The sequence below is a fragment of the Sinocyclocheilus grahami genome, unplaced genomic scaffold (assembly GCF_001515645.1).
Source record: "Sinocyclocheilus grahami isolate Dianchi unplaced genomic scaffold, SAMN03320097.WGS_v1.1 scaffold429.1, whole genome shotgun sequence".
Taxonomy (NCBI): domain Eukaryota; kingdom Metazoa; phylum Chordata; class Actinopteri; order Cypriniformes; family Cyprinidae; genus Sinocyclocheilus; species Sinocyclocheilus grahami.
In genome coordinates this window covers 28,107-46,298 of record NW_015505608.1, presented here as the reverse complement: position 1 = coordinate 46,298, position 18,192 = coordinate 28,107, and the positions used below count along the sequence as shown (strand labels likewise).

At 39.9% G+C, this 18,192-nt stretch overlaps 1 protein-coding gene across 2 annotated transcripts; it reads left to right on the top strand.

Annotated features, from left to right (window-relative positions):
- Positions 1-68: 68 nt before the first annotated feature.
- Positions 69-17,922, top strand: LOC107551673 (vegetative incompatibility protein HET-E-1-like). Of its 2 annotated transcripts, none has more exons than XM_016233368.1 (13): positions 69-598; positions 817-932; positions 1,250-1,401; positions 1,610-1,733; positions 1,847-1,968; positions 2,303-2,389; positions 3,740-3,829; positions 3,934-4,022; positions 4,492-4,711; positions 9,884-10,006; positions 10,094-10,259; positions 16,938-17,023; positions 17,260-17,922. In XM_016233368.1, the coding sequence occupies exons 1-13, from the start codon at positions 509-511 to the stop codon at positions 17,331-17,333; spliced, it is 1,539 nt and encodes a 512-aa protein (XP_016088854.1). In that variant the 5' UTR covers positions 69-508; the 3' UTR covers positions 17,334-17,922. The 2 variants fall into 2 exon arrangements, with proteins under 2 accessions (XP_016088854.1, XP_016088853.1); XM_016233367.1 differs by having other exon boundaries at positions 17,245-17,922.
- The last annotated feature ends 270 nt before the right edge of the window (positions 17,923-18,192 follow it).

Here is an 18,192-nt window from a genome sequence, read left to right as displayed (position 1 = left end):
ATATATATATATATATATATATATATAAGTTGAATAAAAATAAAACCCCTCAATCTTTTTAGAGAAGTTTTCTGTACAATAAATTTGCTTGTTTAAATATCTTAATGTGTCGCTGTCGCTTCTCAGAGATAACAAATGTCATTTATATTTATAATGTCTACACTAGGAGCATGCAAATAAAAGAGAACAAACGAAAAGCGTTCTCCTGAATCCACGCGATGTCGCCAGAGAGATTCACAGACATGTTTCCTTCAGATGAGGTCACTTCTTACAGCCGTTGATTTCCGGCTGAAGAGGTTTGCGTACACGTCCACAGTATCCGTGAGTGTAGTCTGGAGTAGAGCAACAACAAATCCGTTAACCCTTGTCTACAGTATCAACCGTGGATTCACTTCATATAAAACATCGATGAAAGCATGCACGTCTAAAAAAGAGCTCAGTGACTAGTCGAAGAATCCTTGCAGTTTGAATTCCATCGGCACTGAGTTTGTGTTTACACTGAAGTCAGATGGGGGAGGTGAGGAAACTCCAAAAGAAGTTAAGGCAAATTGAAAACTTGGAGATCAAAATTTCCCTCACTCTCGAGGAAAAAATAAAGGTACAGAATTATCATGCTCTTATTCACTCGCTTGAGATCAGTGCAGAATTTTTGCACATTGAATCTTTAATAGAGACCATGTATGTTCAGTTCAGATCACACATAAAAAGATCACTCAGGAATGATTCACTGAATAGAATTTTAAGGATAACTAAGGTATCCAGTTAAACCATAACTGAAATTTGTCTTTTATGATTATCACACATCACTCTTTGTAGGTCTCCAAGAAGGGGGAGCTTCGCTCCAGATTGGCTGAGCTTCTGCTGCAGCATTCTGGCCCCCAGCAAATTCAAGGGATTGTGGGAAAGGAGGAGGATAAAATGAAAAGACAAGTGTAAGAATGAGCGACTAGATGTAGAAGGAGAGAGAGCGAGACGGCCGGGCGCGTAAGATTAAACTCTAGACCTCTGCCCATGGCTAGTCTTCCGCTCTCTGGCGTCTAGGCAGTATTGATTCATCATATTTCTTTAAAAACTCTATCCTTAAACTCTCACGCCCGTGCTTTCTGTCTCACACATTGTTATTTAATAATATACTTGTTACAACAAAGGTATAACAAGACAGGCAGTGTTTGTTTAACAGCTATGGACAGGCATGAGAATAATTCACAGTGATATTTTTGTGCTTGTTGATGTTTATTTTTCATGATAGCGAGGAGGTCACAGAGCAACTTGTTGCCTGTCGTCCTGCGCTGAAGATTGCTCGAGAGGAGAGACGAGAGAATGAAAGAATCGATGGAAGCCAGACAGATGGCAGAGGAGAAACACATCTCCCCGTCAGCCCCAGTGCAGAAGAACAAGAAGGTCAAATTAGTACACTAATCACACACACAATTACAGTTACTCGCACAGATGTTGATTACAAGACTGCTTGTCTTTCACAGGAAGTTCTGCCTTATGGCTGTCTCATGCGATGATATAACAGATGGTTAGTTTATCAGCATTCATGGGAGTGGAAAAAAACATGACCTCAGTTTATATGAAACCGTTTGTTTGTCTTCATACGCTGCAGATGCCGAGTTCAAATCTCGCAAACAAACTTGGGAAAAGGCCAAGTTTCGTCTCAGAACTCTGGAGGGTCATAGTGACATCATCACCTGTGCGGTCGCCGTCGACAATCTTGTGATTTCTGGCAGGTACCGGAAAAATTCAACAGTTTATGACTCTGACTGACTGTGAAATTGCTGACGTATCCGTTAACGCCTCTCTCTCTTCTCTACTCTTCACCTACTGTTTCTTCCCATTTAAGTCGAGATACAACAGTTAAAGTGTGGCACGTTCCCACGGCAACGGAGCAGCGCAATTTGGGAGGTCACAGCGGTGGAGTCACCTGTCTCAGTGCACCACCTCTAGAGTACTGCAGGAGATTGGGTACACACACACACACACAGACTCACACTCTCTCAAGCCTGGGAAAGTAAAGAATAATTGATCCTGTTGACGGGGCCAGCCGGCTGATACAGATGTACAGATTGTTCACTCATCCTTTATGCTCTCTCTTTTCTCTCACCTCTTTTGTTCCAGCTACTTATGCCCTCTTCCCCATCTGTCCCTTTTGCTCTCCATCACTCCTTGTCTTGCTGTTTTGACAGTGCATTTGTTCTTCACATCCTTTGTCTTTCATTCTCAATTTTCTCGTGTCCTGCAGTCACTTGTTCTTGTTCTCTGTCTTCAACTTTCATTCTCTTGATCTGTTTTTCCACAGCACGTGTATTTGACTTGGCTGAAAAGGAAAGATTTGTTCTAAGTGGTTCCACAGACTGTTGTGTGAGAATTTGGGCTTTGAGCTCGGGTGAGTCTTTCTCTCTTTCACACACACACACACACACACACATTTTATTCTTTTATTTGGATCCACAAGACAAGTAACAGAAACGGAATCCAAATACCTTGGGAAGTCAGTTTGCAAGATGACAGGTACACATGGCTAACATACATTCACAAGCCCTTATATTTATCTTTATAGTTGTTATAAGGCACATTGTAAAAAGTAGTAGCCTTAAGTCAGCCATATCAAAATGCACTCACTTCCCTGCATTAACGTTGGCAGTTACAACGGGTGCTGCTAGAAATTCATGCGGGTGTGCGGAAAGCCCAAACGCACTCCGCTGCGGCCATGACACACACACACACACGCACACACACACACGAATGTGTGGCCTCAGCAATCATTTTCAAATGAAGGTTGAGCAGCTTAAGAATTATGAATGTCCTTTAAATTATAAGGTAGAACTGTTGAATACTAATTTGATTATAAGGAGGAATGCAAATACAAAACTATTTAATATATCAGACTTGAAATGAATTCTCGTCTGAAGTTCTGTAATTAATAGATCATAGCAAAACGTTTTTAACATTGATAATAATCCGAAATGTTTCTTGAGCACCAAATCAGCATATTAGAATGATTTAATAAAAAAAAAATATATACATATCTATATATATAAAAAATGGATAATAGTTATTTTAAATTGTGATATTTCACAGTATTCATGTTTTACTGTATTTTTGATTAAATAAATGCAGTCTTGGTGAGCAAAAAAGACTTCTTTCAAAAACATAAAAAAATCTTACCCATCTCATACTTTTGTATGGTAGGTTATTATAAATATATGCTTATTTTTATTATCTAAAACTGACATTTCACAGACTAGTACAGACAAGAATATCAAATTGTAATATAATCATATTTGTTATTACAGTCTTTACTAAAACTGTGTGGCTATAGTGTATTACATATTTGCTATATACAAAGTATATCAAATTCCAATTCAACATCCTGTGATGTGTGAGCAATGTGATTGAAATTCACACTCATTAATCAAAAGGATGGCAATTTTCAAAATTCTGAATTTTGCCAAATCCTGCTTAAAATGTAATGTAGCATTAGAAACATATTGTCAAATTAAAAGTATCAATTTTAAACTATTTTTAAAATTGAAATGGTAAAGGATAGAGAGTGTACAGTAGATGTGCTGTTGTTCTGAGCGTCCATTATCTGAATCTCGGTCATTATATAACTGGTCGAGGGGGTACTACTCACTCTTTTTTGGACCCCACAGCTTTTTTCGTCCCCTGCCGATGAGGGTGAATTAAACTCAAGTGTGTTTGGGGTTTGCATCACATGTTGTTATTCCTGCAGGTCAGTGCGTCAAATCCATCTACACATTCAATGCAGTCTCAAGCCTGTGCTTCACTCCTGAAGGAGAGGGCTTCATTGTTACAGGTTCAGGTAGGTATCCGTGTTTGTGAGAGTGAGGTTGAGATGACCATGCCTTGCATCAGTCTCGACATATCAGGTGCGTCTGAGGCTCAGTGTTATTGATCTTACACTAGACGCTGGGAAGCTGCAGGTGTGGAGCTGGAGCTCGCTGGAGAACTGTCAGTCAGAGAACGCACACCTGGACGCAGTCACCACACTACAGGTGGGCGAGTGCCATGGCAACAGAACTGTGCTGGCATCTAGAACTTTCCGATTCTGCCCTTTAGAGCAGCACGTTTAAAAAAAAAAGATTGTGCCTCCACTCAAAGCTGAAGTGTTGCCTGTAGAGGAATCCCTTGAGAGTAGTTTTCTCCTTGCGATCTTTAAACAGTCTAAAGTTCACAGAGATGTACAAGCTATTAAATGCCAACATTTAATGCAGTCTCTGTTTAGTTAGTGATTTATGAATTTTGTGAAATGAAACTGGGCAGAGCAATATAATACAAAGAAATCAATAGATACAGAATAGAAGTAAATAAATCATGTAGCAATTGAGATAAGAAATAGGTTGTGATAAGAAAAAGAATACTCTAGCATCAAACAGAGGTGACTCTCTTTCCATATTTAATACTGTTAGTTGGCACGAGTTGTCATGGAAACACAGTGGCATTTACCCTTCGTTCTCTCCACAGTCCCAGGGTCCTCTGCTGTTCAGCGGCTCCGCAGAGGGATGTGTGTGTGTGTGGGAGGTGTCCGATGAACGGACGGAGCCCCTCCGCAGGTTACACGTCTGGGGGCCAGAAGTCACAGGGTGTGGTGGGGATGACGGGAGGCTGATTCTGAGCCCCCGCGGTGACCGTGTGTTCCTCTCTTGTGGAAAGGCCAGCATACGAATACTAAATTGGAGAACAGGTAATATATTGACTGTATTTTTTATCTAAGTTTATTATATGAATTAGGATTACATTTATTAATGAAATAATTTGTTTATATATATATACAGTGGGTACGGAAAGTATTCAGACCCCCTTAAATTTTTCACTCTTTGTTATATTGCAGCCATTTGCTAAAATCATTTAAGTTAATTTTGTTTCCTCATTAATGTACACACAGCACCCCATATTGACATATATATATATATACACACACACACACACAGGTGCATCTAAAAAATTGTGAAAATTTTCTCTTTTTTTGATAACATTTCAAAAAGTGAAACTTTCATATATTCTAGATTCATTAGATGTAAAGTAAAACATTTCAATCGTTTTTTTGTTTGTTTTATTTTTGATGATTAGAGCTTACAGCTCATGAAAGTTAAAAATCCAGTATCCCAAAATATTAGAATATTTACATTTGAGTGTCATTAAATGACCATCCCTACAGTATAAATTCCAGGTAGCTCTTGTTCTTTGAAACCACAATAATGGGGAAGACTGCTGACTTGGCAATGGTCCAGAAGACAATCACTGACATCCTCCACAAAGAGGGTAAGTCACAGAAGATCATTACTGAAAGGGGTGACTGTTCACAGAGTGCTGTATCAAAGCATATTAAATGCAAAGTTGACTGGAAGGAAGAAATTGGGTAGGAAAAGGTGCACAAGCAACAGGGATGACCGCAAGCTTGAGAATACTGTCAAGCAAAGCCGATTCAAACTCTTGGGAGTGGACTGAAGCCGGAGTCGGTGCATCAAGAGTCACCACAAGTCCAAAGTCAATGCAGCCATCTACCAGGAGATTTTGGAGCACTTTATGCTTCCATCTACTGACAAGCTTTATGGAGATGCTGATTTCCTTTTCCAGCAGGACTTAAGCACCTGTCCACAGTGCCAAAACCACTTCCAAGTGGTTTGCTGACCATGATATTACTGTGCTTGATTGACCAGCCAACATGCCTGACCTGAACCCCATATGGAATCTATGGGATATTTTCAAGAGAAAGATGAGAATCAGTCGATTCAACAATACAGACGAGCTGAAGGCCGCTATTAAAGGGTTAGTTCACCCAAAAATGAAAATTTGCCCATAAATTTCTCACCCTCAAGTCATCCTAGGCGTATATGACTTTCTTCTTTCAGACGAATCCAGTCAGAGTTATATTAAAAATTGTCTTGGCACTCAGCAGGTGTTGCAGTGCATCAGTCCAAAAAATTTTTTAATAAAAAGTGCCCATCCATAAATAAAAAGTGTCTCGCATGGCTCCGGGGGGTAAACAAAGTCCTCCTGTAGCGAATCGTTGCGTTTTTGTAAGAAAAATAACCATATTTAAAACGTAATAATCAATTTAATCTAGCTTGCGCTCACTGTTGTAAATGACGTATGAGATCAGCTTTGCGCATGCGCCGCTCAGTAGTGACGAACGCGGAAGCGCAGGGGAGAGATCAAAACAACGGTCACTAATTAGAACTACAAAATAAGGATTTGTAAAGAAGAATGTCGGAGAATTTCGATATAAGCCAAGATGAGGCTGGTTTTCCTTTGCTAAAGTAAGGAAACTTTGCTTCCTTTGCTCCTGTTAACAAACGTTGGTTTTCACCAGACTCACCAGCGCATGCGCAACGCTGAACTCATACGTCATCCGCCCGGAGCTGCTTCTGTGTACAACTGTTGGCGCAAGCTATATTAAAGTGAATATTACGTTTTGAATATGGATATTTTTCTTACAAAAACACATCGATTCGCTACAGGAGGCCTTTGTTCACCCCCCGGAGCAGTGTGAGACACTTTTTTTATGGATGGGCGCTTCTTATTTCACTTCTTTTGGACTGATGCACTGCAACACCTGTTAAGTGCCATTAAACAGCTTGAAAGGTCAAAGAAAAATATTAAATATAACTCAGACTGGATTCGTCTAAAAGAAGAAAGTCATATACACCTAGGATGACTTGAGGGCGAGTAATTTATGGACTAATTTTCATTTTTGGGTGAACTAACCATATATATATATATATATATATATATATATATATATATCAGTGGTAGAGGTCTGCAAGCTTGATGGGGCCCGACACGCTGAGTCCATTCGGGCCTGGCTGGGTCCATTTTATTTTTACAGATCGGGCCCGGGTCTGACTCTGGCTCATTTAGCTTCTCTCCTTTTATTGTGCCCATATACACCTAGGATGACTTGAGGGCGAGTAATTTATGGACTAATTTTCATTTTTGGGTGAACTAACCCTTTAAAGAAACCTGGGCTTCAATAGTGCCTCAGCAGTGCCACAGGCTGATCACTTCCATGCCACACCTCACTGATGCTGTCATTTGTGCTAAAGGAGCCCTGACCAAGTATTGAGTACATCAATTAACATGCACATAAGAACTTGAACTTTTCTGTTTTGCAAATCCTTTTTTTGATTGATCTTAGGAAATATTCTAATATTTTGAGATACTGGATTTTTGACTTTCATGAGCTGTAAGCTCTTGAAAAAACTTTTGAAATGTTTTACTTTACTATGTAATAAATCTAGAATATATAAAAAGTTTCACTTTTTGAAATAACTTTGAAAAGTTACAAAAAAAAGAGAAATTTTTCACAATATTCAAATTTTTTAAGATGCACCTGTATGTATATATATATATATATATATATATATATATATATATATATATATATATATATATATATATATCAGTGGTAGAGGTCTGCAAGCTTGATGGGGCCCGACACGCTGAGTCCATTCGGGCCTGGCTGGGTCCATTTTATTTTTACAGATCGGGCCCGGGTCTGACTCTGGCTCATTTAGCTTCTCTCCTTTTATTGTGCCCACAGGCTACTGTATGAAATATTGTTATATTGATTATATTATAAATATTATACATCCCCTACGCAATACACAACGCATATACGCACTCATTAGCATACAGGTGACAGTTGACCATGCAGAGCATCAGGGAGAATTTGGAGCGTGGGGAGTTACGAAAAGTTCCCAATGCTTATATATATATATATATCAGTGGTAGAGGTCTGCAAGCTTGATGGGGCCCGACACGCTGAGTCCATTCGGGCCTGGCTGGGTCCATTTTATTTTTACAGATCGGGCCCGGGTCTGACTCTGGCTCATTTAGCTTCTCTCCTTTTATTGTGCCCACAGGCTACTGTATGAAATATTGTTATATTGATTATATTATAAATATTATACATCCCCTACGCAATACACAACGCATATACGCACTCATTAGCATACAGGTGACAGTTGACCATGCAGAGCATCAGGGAGAATTTGGAGCGTGGGGAGTTACGGAAAGTTCCCAATGCTTTGGGAAAAGCTGCATTTTGGAAGAGTTTTGATTTGATTACCACGACAAACAATGAGCCAATTGGTCATCTGCAGTGCAGAATCTGCAAACATATCCTTGCACATGACAGCAAAAAAACAGGAACATCTCATCTACAATGGCATGTCGAGCGCGGCTGGGTTCCAGCTAACTCTGCTAGCACAAGCAGACAGTTATCAATGTCCGAGTTCTTGTCGAAGCCAGTGCCACCTAATGCCAGATGCCAAGTCATCGAGAAGTGTGTGGATTTTTTCCACTAAACCCACCGCACACTTTAGGGGGTCTGTTAAAACTCAATGGGCTCAGGGGAGGCAAGAAGGACGCCGACTCCCACTGTAACTTTACCTGCTAGTGTCGCTGTTGGACAATGTTTCTTTTAAAAAATGAGGGATTTATACACTTTTTAATTATATATTTTGTAATATTGGCATTGTTTTATTTTTCTACTACGATTTTTTTTACTACGAGACACTTCCTGCCTTGCCTCCTTTCTGTTATAGAACAAAAATCGGAAAACAAAACGCTTTCAAAACAGGAAACAAAAACGAGGAGAAGGGGCACCGCTTACTGTTCGGTCCTGTCTTCTGTCACGGTGCTGCTGCCACTGTGTTGGATACGAGGACCGAAAGAGCGAGGAGACATTGAAGAATATAGAAATCATAGAATTTATTAACACACACGTAGTACAGGAACCTAAGGACGTTTAAGACAGGACGAAGGACTCAGGAAAACACAGGGCTTAAATAGCAAGGAACTAATTGGGACACACCTGAAATCAATGAACAATCAAAACACGGGAGAAACTAGGTCATGGAAGGCACATGGGGAGAAAAACACAAGACACAGGACTGACACTTAAACAGTAATAATTATATGTATAAATAATATTAACTTTGTGTATATTTAAATATATTTACTTGAATTTACAATCAAATAAATCAGTTAATCTCATATATCAAATATTTGATAAAAGCAGCCCTCAAATTTGAAAAAACTACAGAAAGATATTTCAAAGACATTACATAAAAGTGTGCAGATGAATAGGCCCACTTTCTTTTTTTTACTTATTCACACCAAATAAACGTTAAATCAACATAATCCTATGATCTGCCATCAGCACCAATTTTTAGTCAACATCTTATTTTATAAAGCACCTCTCATAGATATGCAGGATTCTGTCGCAATAAATATTTTACAACCCCCATTGGACCTTCATTTGTTCTTTGACTCGGGGCTATTTAACAGATTTATTAATGGAATACATCTTGACTGAGTCTGTTCGCTCAGAGCTGCTAATATAATCTGTGTTAAAGTCCCAGTGGCTCAGAGAACACAGACAGGAGAGGGGGCTGTTTGCCCCAGGGCAGAGGAAAATGTAAAAAAACATCCGCCACTTTCTCATTTTAATCCTGTTTTCTCACAGGATATTTGTGCTAAAGGCCAGTATCTCAAAAGAAAAAAAACCTGTAAACAATTACATCAAATAAATCAGAGTTTCTGGTAGGAGCACACCATGATGTGACACTCTAATCGAGAGCGCTGAGATTCATAATGACCCCAGTTCATCAAACAACTCGTAGCTTGAGCTCTAAAAGAATTAATGAGCTTTACAGACAAAAAAACATTGGTATTAATGGCATAAAACACAGCAAATTCGGCAGCTATTGACAGAGTAGGAACGAAGTCTATATATAGACAGATTATGTAAGTTTAATTACTTTTTGTTTATGGTTTATTTGCGTTTCAGTGGATAAATGTTAGAAAGTGCCCCTAATGATGCATATTTGCTCTCTCCAATCATGTGCAGGCGTGATGACCAGACTAACCAATCACAGCAGCACTGCTGGTGTCACAGATTGCGTCAATCAAATACCCGGCCTTTTGATCGGCTCTTGTTTTGACATTATTAACGGAGAGAGCACAATTAACTGTGAGTGAATTTAACATAAATTTTATTTTAACACCTTTGAAAACTGTGAGTTGTATAATCACTTCTTTTTTTTTTTTAATCTTTCAGTGTTCTCGCTTCCCCAGAGCAAATACCTGGTTTCACTCACTTCTTCAGATCTTCCCAGGATTCTTTGTTTTGCTGCGTGGCTAACAGCAAGTGGGGATCATCGTTGGGTCACAGGGGGTCGTAACCTCATTGTTTGGGAGCAGCTTCCTGGAAGTTTTAAAAAGAGGTGTGTTTTTTTTTCCCCCCCAGATATAGAGGTCTATTTCATGTATCTCAAATTCACTTTCTCTAAGAGATGTACTTCACAACCCCTTCTGCCCATTACTTATCCCTTCACAACCTACTTTATATAATGTATTACTGTACGGTATATATCAAATTCGTAGACATTCGCTGACACATAGTTACTAATATAAGACACTCTGCTCAATGTTTCATTTAGTCAGTATATCAATATGTACATCAGTAATGAGATACTGGCTGGAATATAGTATCTTTGGGATGCTTATTAATGAGAAGTCTGCAGGAATGCTCCGGGCACAGTTTAATTGACAATGAGAACCGTAGCTCACATGGAGTGCTGGATGCCGAGCCAATGATCACTTTGTGGAAAAAATATTGATTTCTTTGTAACTACAATTCTGTCTAGAGCTGCAGGTCTCAGCTGGTGGGTTACAGGAAAAACAATGCTGAATGCAAATAATGAAATACAACTAGCCATATAATTCTGCATATTTAGATTTGTGAAAAAGACTCCGGTTTTCCAGACTTTTAAAGGGGAGAGAAAACGATTCCCATTTCATTTGTTATTGATGTCAAAGACTCTGCATCCTGTATTTTGGAGCTTAATCTGTCACTTGGAAGCTATCCAAATTAGGCAGACGCCAACATTTCATGGTGATATTAATATCAATGTTTAATTTCAAGGACATTTTTTGCTTACATTGCTGTTGGTTTCTGGTCTTAACTGGTCTCCCAGCCTTGTCAGGCTGGTCTGTTCACTGGTTTTACAGTAGTTTTGGGCACTTTTCAGCTGGGCAGGCTGGAAGACCAGATTAAATAATCTAAAACCATTTTAGACCGGTTTAATTGACAGAGCAATAAACAGTTTTGGTGCTGTGTTGGGCCACCACTCGGATGTCCAATGTAAAAAACAAAACCAAAGACATTGCATTCAATATTCTGACACATGGAACCTATCCAAATTAGGCAGAGGCCAACATTTTATGTCAGTATTAATAATAATGTTTAATTTCAATGACATTTGTGTTTACATTTGTACACACTACTGGAAAAAAAACTTCTTAAACCAGCCTAACCTGGTTTGCCAGTCTTAGCTGGTCTCCCAGCCTGGTCAGGCTTGACTGATCAGGCTGGCTTTTGGAGTGGTTTTAAACACTTTTAAGATGGTCGCCCAGCAAAACCAGCTAAACACCATCTTGGAGAGATGGGAGATCAGATTTAACCAACTAAAACCAGATTATGCTGGTTTAAGCAGTTTTTTTTTCAACAGAACAATTAAACAATTTTGGTGCTGTGTTGGACGAGTAGCTGCTAAACAACTAAAGGTGCAGTCAGGGCCATCATTAAGTAGCAGACCCTGTGGCGAATGGACCGAGAGGGACACCCCCCCAAAACACAATCGCGAACGGACCGATGAGGACCCGGAACACGATTGCGAATGAATCAAGTGGAACCTGGAATGCGATCACGAATGAACTGAAAGGGACAAACGCGAATGCAAACGAACCGAGTGGGACCTGGAACGCAATCACAAACAAGCAGTTGGGAAAACACGATCGCAAACGAACCGAGTTGGACAAACGAAATTGCAAACAAATTGAGTGGGACCTGGAACGCGATCCATACTAACCCAATGGGACAAACATGATTGCAAACGAATCGAGGGGGGACCTGGAACACAATCACGAATTAACTGATTGGGACAAAACGTGATTGCTAACGAACCAAGGGGTACCTGGAATGGGACAACAGAGTGGGACAAACGCAATCGTGAACAGACTGAGGGGGTAACTCCCCCACCCCCCGACCTGGAACAGGACCATGAAAGGACTGATGGGGGGCCCCACTCCTTCTCTTGAACTGGGCCCCGTGCCAGCTTGGGTGCAGTCACACTCAAATATAGGCCCTAGCCCGGCTCGGGTCCGACAGCTCATCAGAATTCTTGGCCCGAGTCCGACCCGAGCCTGCCTTTTTTTTCCCCCTTCTCCCAAAACAGCTTATACTACTGTTTCATCTATTAAAATAGTTCAGTTTTGTATGTAATGTCAAAGTGATTATATTTCGTTTTGTTTTTTTATTAAGTTAATTTTGAAAAATGTTTGGAGCATTTTTTTGTTCGTTAAATGTACGTTTTTTTTTTTTAAAAGTACTATCGACCGAGCGGCCAGTGGCAGACAGTGAGCTGATCATAGCCTATGTTTGATCAATTTAGCCTTCTCAAATCATCACGACTTGCCTAAAATAATATCTATAGATATAAAACAGTTCAAGCATATCACAATGTTAGTTTAAATGTTTAACCTATATAAATGTGCGCTATTAGGCGCATATCTAGTCGTTTGTGCGGAGAGCTGAAGCGCACTTTACAGGACATGGAGGCACCGGCGCAATCACTTGCATTGGAAACAACTTAAAATATGCCGTAATTATTGCTCATAAATGTAAGAGTAATACATCACTCGGAACTGTAAAGGGTCTACTTTTATTTGTGTGCACTCACGATATCAACAAAACGTTGTGCTTTTTTAAAATAAAGGGTAGGCCTACAGGATGTGCTTTCTGCAATTTCGGCCAGGAGCACTTCACAATGATGAACCGAAACTCAGCGAATACTTGCCTCACAGACTTGCTAAATATATCTATAGAAAGCTTTAAATTACTATTTTAAAACTAAATAATTCAAATCAAAAACAAAAACTCTTTTTACGGATATTATAAAATCCGTAAAGATGCATTTCTCTCTAAAGGCACGTCCAATGAGGAGATGGCGAGTCAGGATCGTCGTCTTCATCTTTGCAACACGGACTCAGAAAACATCCCCAGAGCAAATACCTGGTTTCACTCACTTCTTCAGATCTTCCCAGGATTCTTTGTTTTGCTGCGTGGCTAACAGCAAGTGGGGATCATCGTTGGGTCACAGGGGGTCGTAACCTCATTGTTTGGGAGCAGCTTCCTGGAAGTTTTAAAAAGAGGTGTGTTTTTTTTTCCCCCCCAGATATAGAGGTCTATTTCATGTATCTCAAATTCACTTTCTCTAAGAGATGTACTTCACAACCCCTTCTGCCCATTACTTATCCCTTCACAACCTACTTTATATAATGTATTACTGTACGGTATATATCAAATTCGTAGACATTCGCTGACACATAGTTACTAATATAAGACACTCTGCTCAATGTTTCATTTAGTCAGTATATCAATATGTACATCAGTAATGAGATACTGGCTGGAATATAGTATCTTTGGGATGCTTATTAATGAGAAGTCTGCAGGAATGCTCCGGGCACAGTTTAATTGACAATGAGAACCATAGCTCACATGGAGTGCTGGATGCCGAGCCAATGATCACTTTGTGGAAAAAATATTGATTTCTTTGTAACTACAATTCTGTCTAGAGCTGCAGGTCTCAGCTGGTGGGTTACAGGAAAAACAATGCTGAATGCAAATAATGAAATACAACTAGCCATATAATTCTGCATATTTAGATTTGTGAAAAAGACTCCGGTTTTCCAGACTTTTAAAGGGGAGAGAAAACGATTCCCATTTCATTTGTTATTGATGTCAAAGACTCTGCATCCTGTATTTTGGAGCTTAATCTGTCACTTGGAAGCTATCCAAATTAGGCAGACGCCAACATTTCATGGTGATATTAATATCAATGTTTAATTTCAAGGACATTTTTTGCTTACATTGCTGTTGGTTTCTGGTCTTAACTGGTCTCCCAGCCTTGTCAGGCTGGTCTGTTCACTGGTTTTACAGTAGTTTTGGGCACTTTTCAGCTGGGCAGGCTGGAAGACCAGATTAAATAATCTAAAACCATTTTAGACCGGTTTAATTGACAGAGCAATAAACAGTTTTGGTGCTGTGTTGGGCCACCACTCGGATGTCCAATGTAAAAAACAAAACCAAAGACATTGCATTCAATATTCTGACACATGGAACCTATCCAAATTAGGCAGAGGCCAACATTTTATGTCAGTATTAATAATAATGTTTAATTTCAATGACATTTGTGTTTACATTTGTACACACTACTGGAAAAAAAACTTCTTAAACCAGCCTAACCTGGTTTGCCAGTCTTAGCTGGTCTCCCAGCCTGGTCAGGCTTGACTGATCAGGCTGGCTTTTGGAGTGGTTTTAAACACTTTTAAGATGGTCGCCCAGCAAAACCAGCTAAACACCATCTTGGAGAGATGGGAGATCAGATTTAACCAACTAAAACCAGATTATGCTGGTTTAAGCAGTTTTTTTTCAACAGAACAATTAAACAATTTTGGTGCTGTGTTGGACGAGTAGCTGCTAAACAACTAAAGGTGCAGTCAGGGCCATCATTAAGTAGCAGACCCTGTGGCGAATGGACCGAGAGGGACACCCCCCCAAAACACAATCGCGAACGGACCGATGAGGACCCGGAACACGATTGCGAATGAATCAAGTGGAACCTGGAATGCGATCACGAATGAACTGAAAGGGACAAACGCGAATGCAAACGAACCGAGTGGGACCTGGAACGCAATCACAAACAAGCAGTTGGGAAAACACGATCGCAAACGAACCGAGTTGGACAAACGAAATTGCAAACAAATTGAGTGGGACCTGGAACGCGATCCATACTAACCCAATGGGACAAACATGATTGCAAACGAATCGAGGGGGGACCTGGAACACAATCACGAATTAACTGATTGGGACAAAACGTGATTGCTAACGAACCAAGGGGTACCTGGAATGGGACAACAGAGTGGGACAAACGCAATCGTGAACAGACTGAGGGGGTAACTCCCCCAGCCCCCGACCTGGAACAGGACCATGAAAGGACTGATGGGGGGCCCCACTCCTTCTCTTGAACTGGGCCCCGTGCCAGCTTGGGTGCAGTCACACTCAAATATAGGCCCTAGCCCGGCTCGGGTCCGACAGCTCATCAGAATTCTTGGCCCGAGTCCGACCCGAGCCTGCCTTTTTTTTCCCCCTTCTCCCAAAACAGCTTATACTACTGTTTCATCTATTAAAATAGTTCAGTTTTGTATGTAATGTCAAAGTGATTATATTTCGTTTTGTTTTTTTATTAAGTTAATTTTGAAAAATGTTTGGAGCATTTTTTTGTTCGTTAAATGTACGTTTTTTTTTTTTAAAAGTACTATCGACCGAGCGGCCAGTGGCAGACAGTGAGCTGATCATAGCCTATGTTTGATCAATTTAGCCTTCTCAAATCATCACGACTTGCCTAAATATAGATATATAGATATAAAACAGTTCAAGCATATCACAATGTTAGTTTAAATGTTTAACCTATATAAATGTGCGCTATTATCTAGTCGTCTAGTCGTTTGTGCGGAGAGCTGAAGCGCACTTTACAGGACATGGAGGCACCGGCGCAATCACTTGCATTGGAAACAACTTAAAATATGCCGTAATTATTGCTCATAAATGTAAGAGTAATACATCACTCGGAACTGTAAAGGGTCTACTTTTATTTGTGTGCACTCACGATATCAACAAAACGTTGTGCTTTTTTAAAATAAAGGGTAGGCCTACAGGATGTGCTTTCTGCAATTTCGGCCAGGAGCACTTCACAATGATGAACCGAAACTCAGCGAATACTTGCCTCACAGACTTGCTAAATATATCTATAGAAAGCTTTAAATTACTATTTTAAAACTAAATAATTCAAATCAAAAACAAAAACTCTTTTTACGGATATTATAAAATCCGTAAAGATGCATTTCTCTCTAAAGGCACGTCCAATGAGGAGATGGCGAGTCAGGATCGTCGTCTTCATCTTTGCAACACGGACTCAGAAAACACTAATTTATTAATAAATAATTCAAATATCTCATTATTTCCCCCCCCCGACACATTAATGGTAATTACTTTGCTGCGGCACGCTTTAGCCTATTGCGTATGTTTTTTGCTGTCATGTGCAAGGATATGTTTGCAGATTCTATATTGCACATGACCAATTGACTCACTGTTAATATCAAATCAAGACTCTTCCAAAATGCAGCTTTTCCCGAAGCATTGGGAACTTTTAGTAACTCCCCACGCTCCAACTTCTCCCTGATGCTCTGCATGGTCAACTGTCACCTGTATGCTAATGAGTGCGTATATGCATTGCGTATTGTGTAGGCGATGTATAATATTTATAATATAATCAGTATGACAATATTTCATACAGAAGGCTATGTGTGCTCTGCGCGTATATGGCACAATAAAAGGAGAGAAGCTAAATGAGCCCGAGTCCGACCCGAGCCAGATCTGTAAAAGAAAAAAATGGCCCCGACGGGACCCAACGGGCTTGCAGACCTCTAAGTCACACTTAACATTGTTGGGCAAACTTTCATACAATAAATCCAGTCATATATTCATGTTTCGCTACACTATTGAAAATAAATACATTGAAATGCTTCTAATGTGACACCTTAAGCCAGATATGAAGAAGATTTTTAAGTTGATCTGCCTCTGCCTAACTCTTAATGATATACTTGCTACTTCAAAAGCAGTTTGTATAATGAAGTCATTCCAATCCCATTGACAGCGCGCTGTTGTCAGCAGCACAGCAGCTTTGCTTTTTGCTTCAGGCCGAGTTAAACATCCTTCTGTCCTTGTTAACAGTGTGACCCAAGTGGCCTGCACTGACGGTCTTCTGTTGTTTTTCCTCTAGAGGCGATGTCACAGTGAGACGAGACAGCCGATTGGAATACTGTCTTCTGGAATCCGACAGAGACTCAGAAGACGAACAAAGTGAGGGTAAGCGAGAGAGCCAAAGATGGATGTTTTAACCTATGTTGAAAAATTCCAGTCCAAAGAAAATCTACAGTAATTTAATAATAAAAACAACTTTTTACACACTTTATGGACATTATTTTGCAATGTTCCTGAATAAATGAGTTTAAGCATTTAAAAAGGGATGCTATAAAACATTTAATTCACTTTGACAACCTTTACGAAAATATTGTTTTTTTCTCCTGTGGACGATGATGAAGACTCCATACCCCAGGATGCATCAGAAACAGAGGAACCCGCAAGTTCTTCATGGCTGAGTTGTGTTCTTCAGTGAGCGAGAGGAGGGGTAAATGAAAATAAGAGAGCGAGGGGATGGAGATTGAAGGAAGGTTAAAAAGAACAAACTGGAAAGGAAGAGAAAGCAAAGGCAAGGTCAAGGGGCGACGATTGATTGCAAGAAATCACTTGAAGGGACTGATGTGGAACAGATTGACTGACTGGCAGAAGGGAAAAAACAGGAGGAGGAGAGAAACAACAGACTGTTTTCTATGTAAACGTCGATCCAATAAACCCTACCATGTTATGTCTGTGTACGTGTGAGAGTATTTATCATCGCTGGCACTTCTGTCTATAAATATCTACAGTGTTGTTCATCATGTAGGGCTCCCGTCCAACGCTACATTAATGTATATAGATTTTCTTGCCGCTGCCTCTTTTCATTTGTCCTTTCTGAATACTTTTTATTTACTTCAGCTGGTCTTCGGAATATTAATAAGCCGCTTCTTTTATTCTGTCCGGCTATTTTCGCCTTCAAAATTCATTTATTTTCTTCTCGCTGCCTATTTAATTGAACCAGTTAAGATGCATAATTAGTATTTCAATCTTTCCTCCTTTCCTCCCTCCCTCCCTCCTTCCTCTGGCTCTCTCTCTCTCTCAAATCATCACGACTTGCCTAAAATAATATCTATAGATATAAAACAGTTCAAGCATATCACAATGTTAGTTTAAATGTTTAACCTATATAAATGTGCGCTATTAGGCGCATATCTAGTCGTTTGTGCGGAGAGCTGAAGCGCACTTTACAGGACATGGAGGCACCGGCGCAATCACTTGCATTGGAAACAACTTAAAATATGCCGTAATTATTGCTCATAAATGTAAGAGTAATACATCACTCGGAACTGTAAAGGGTC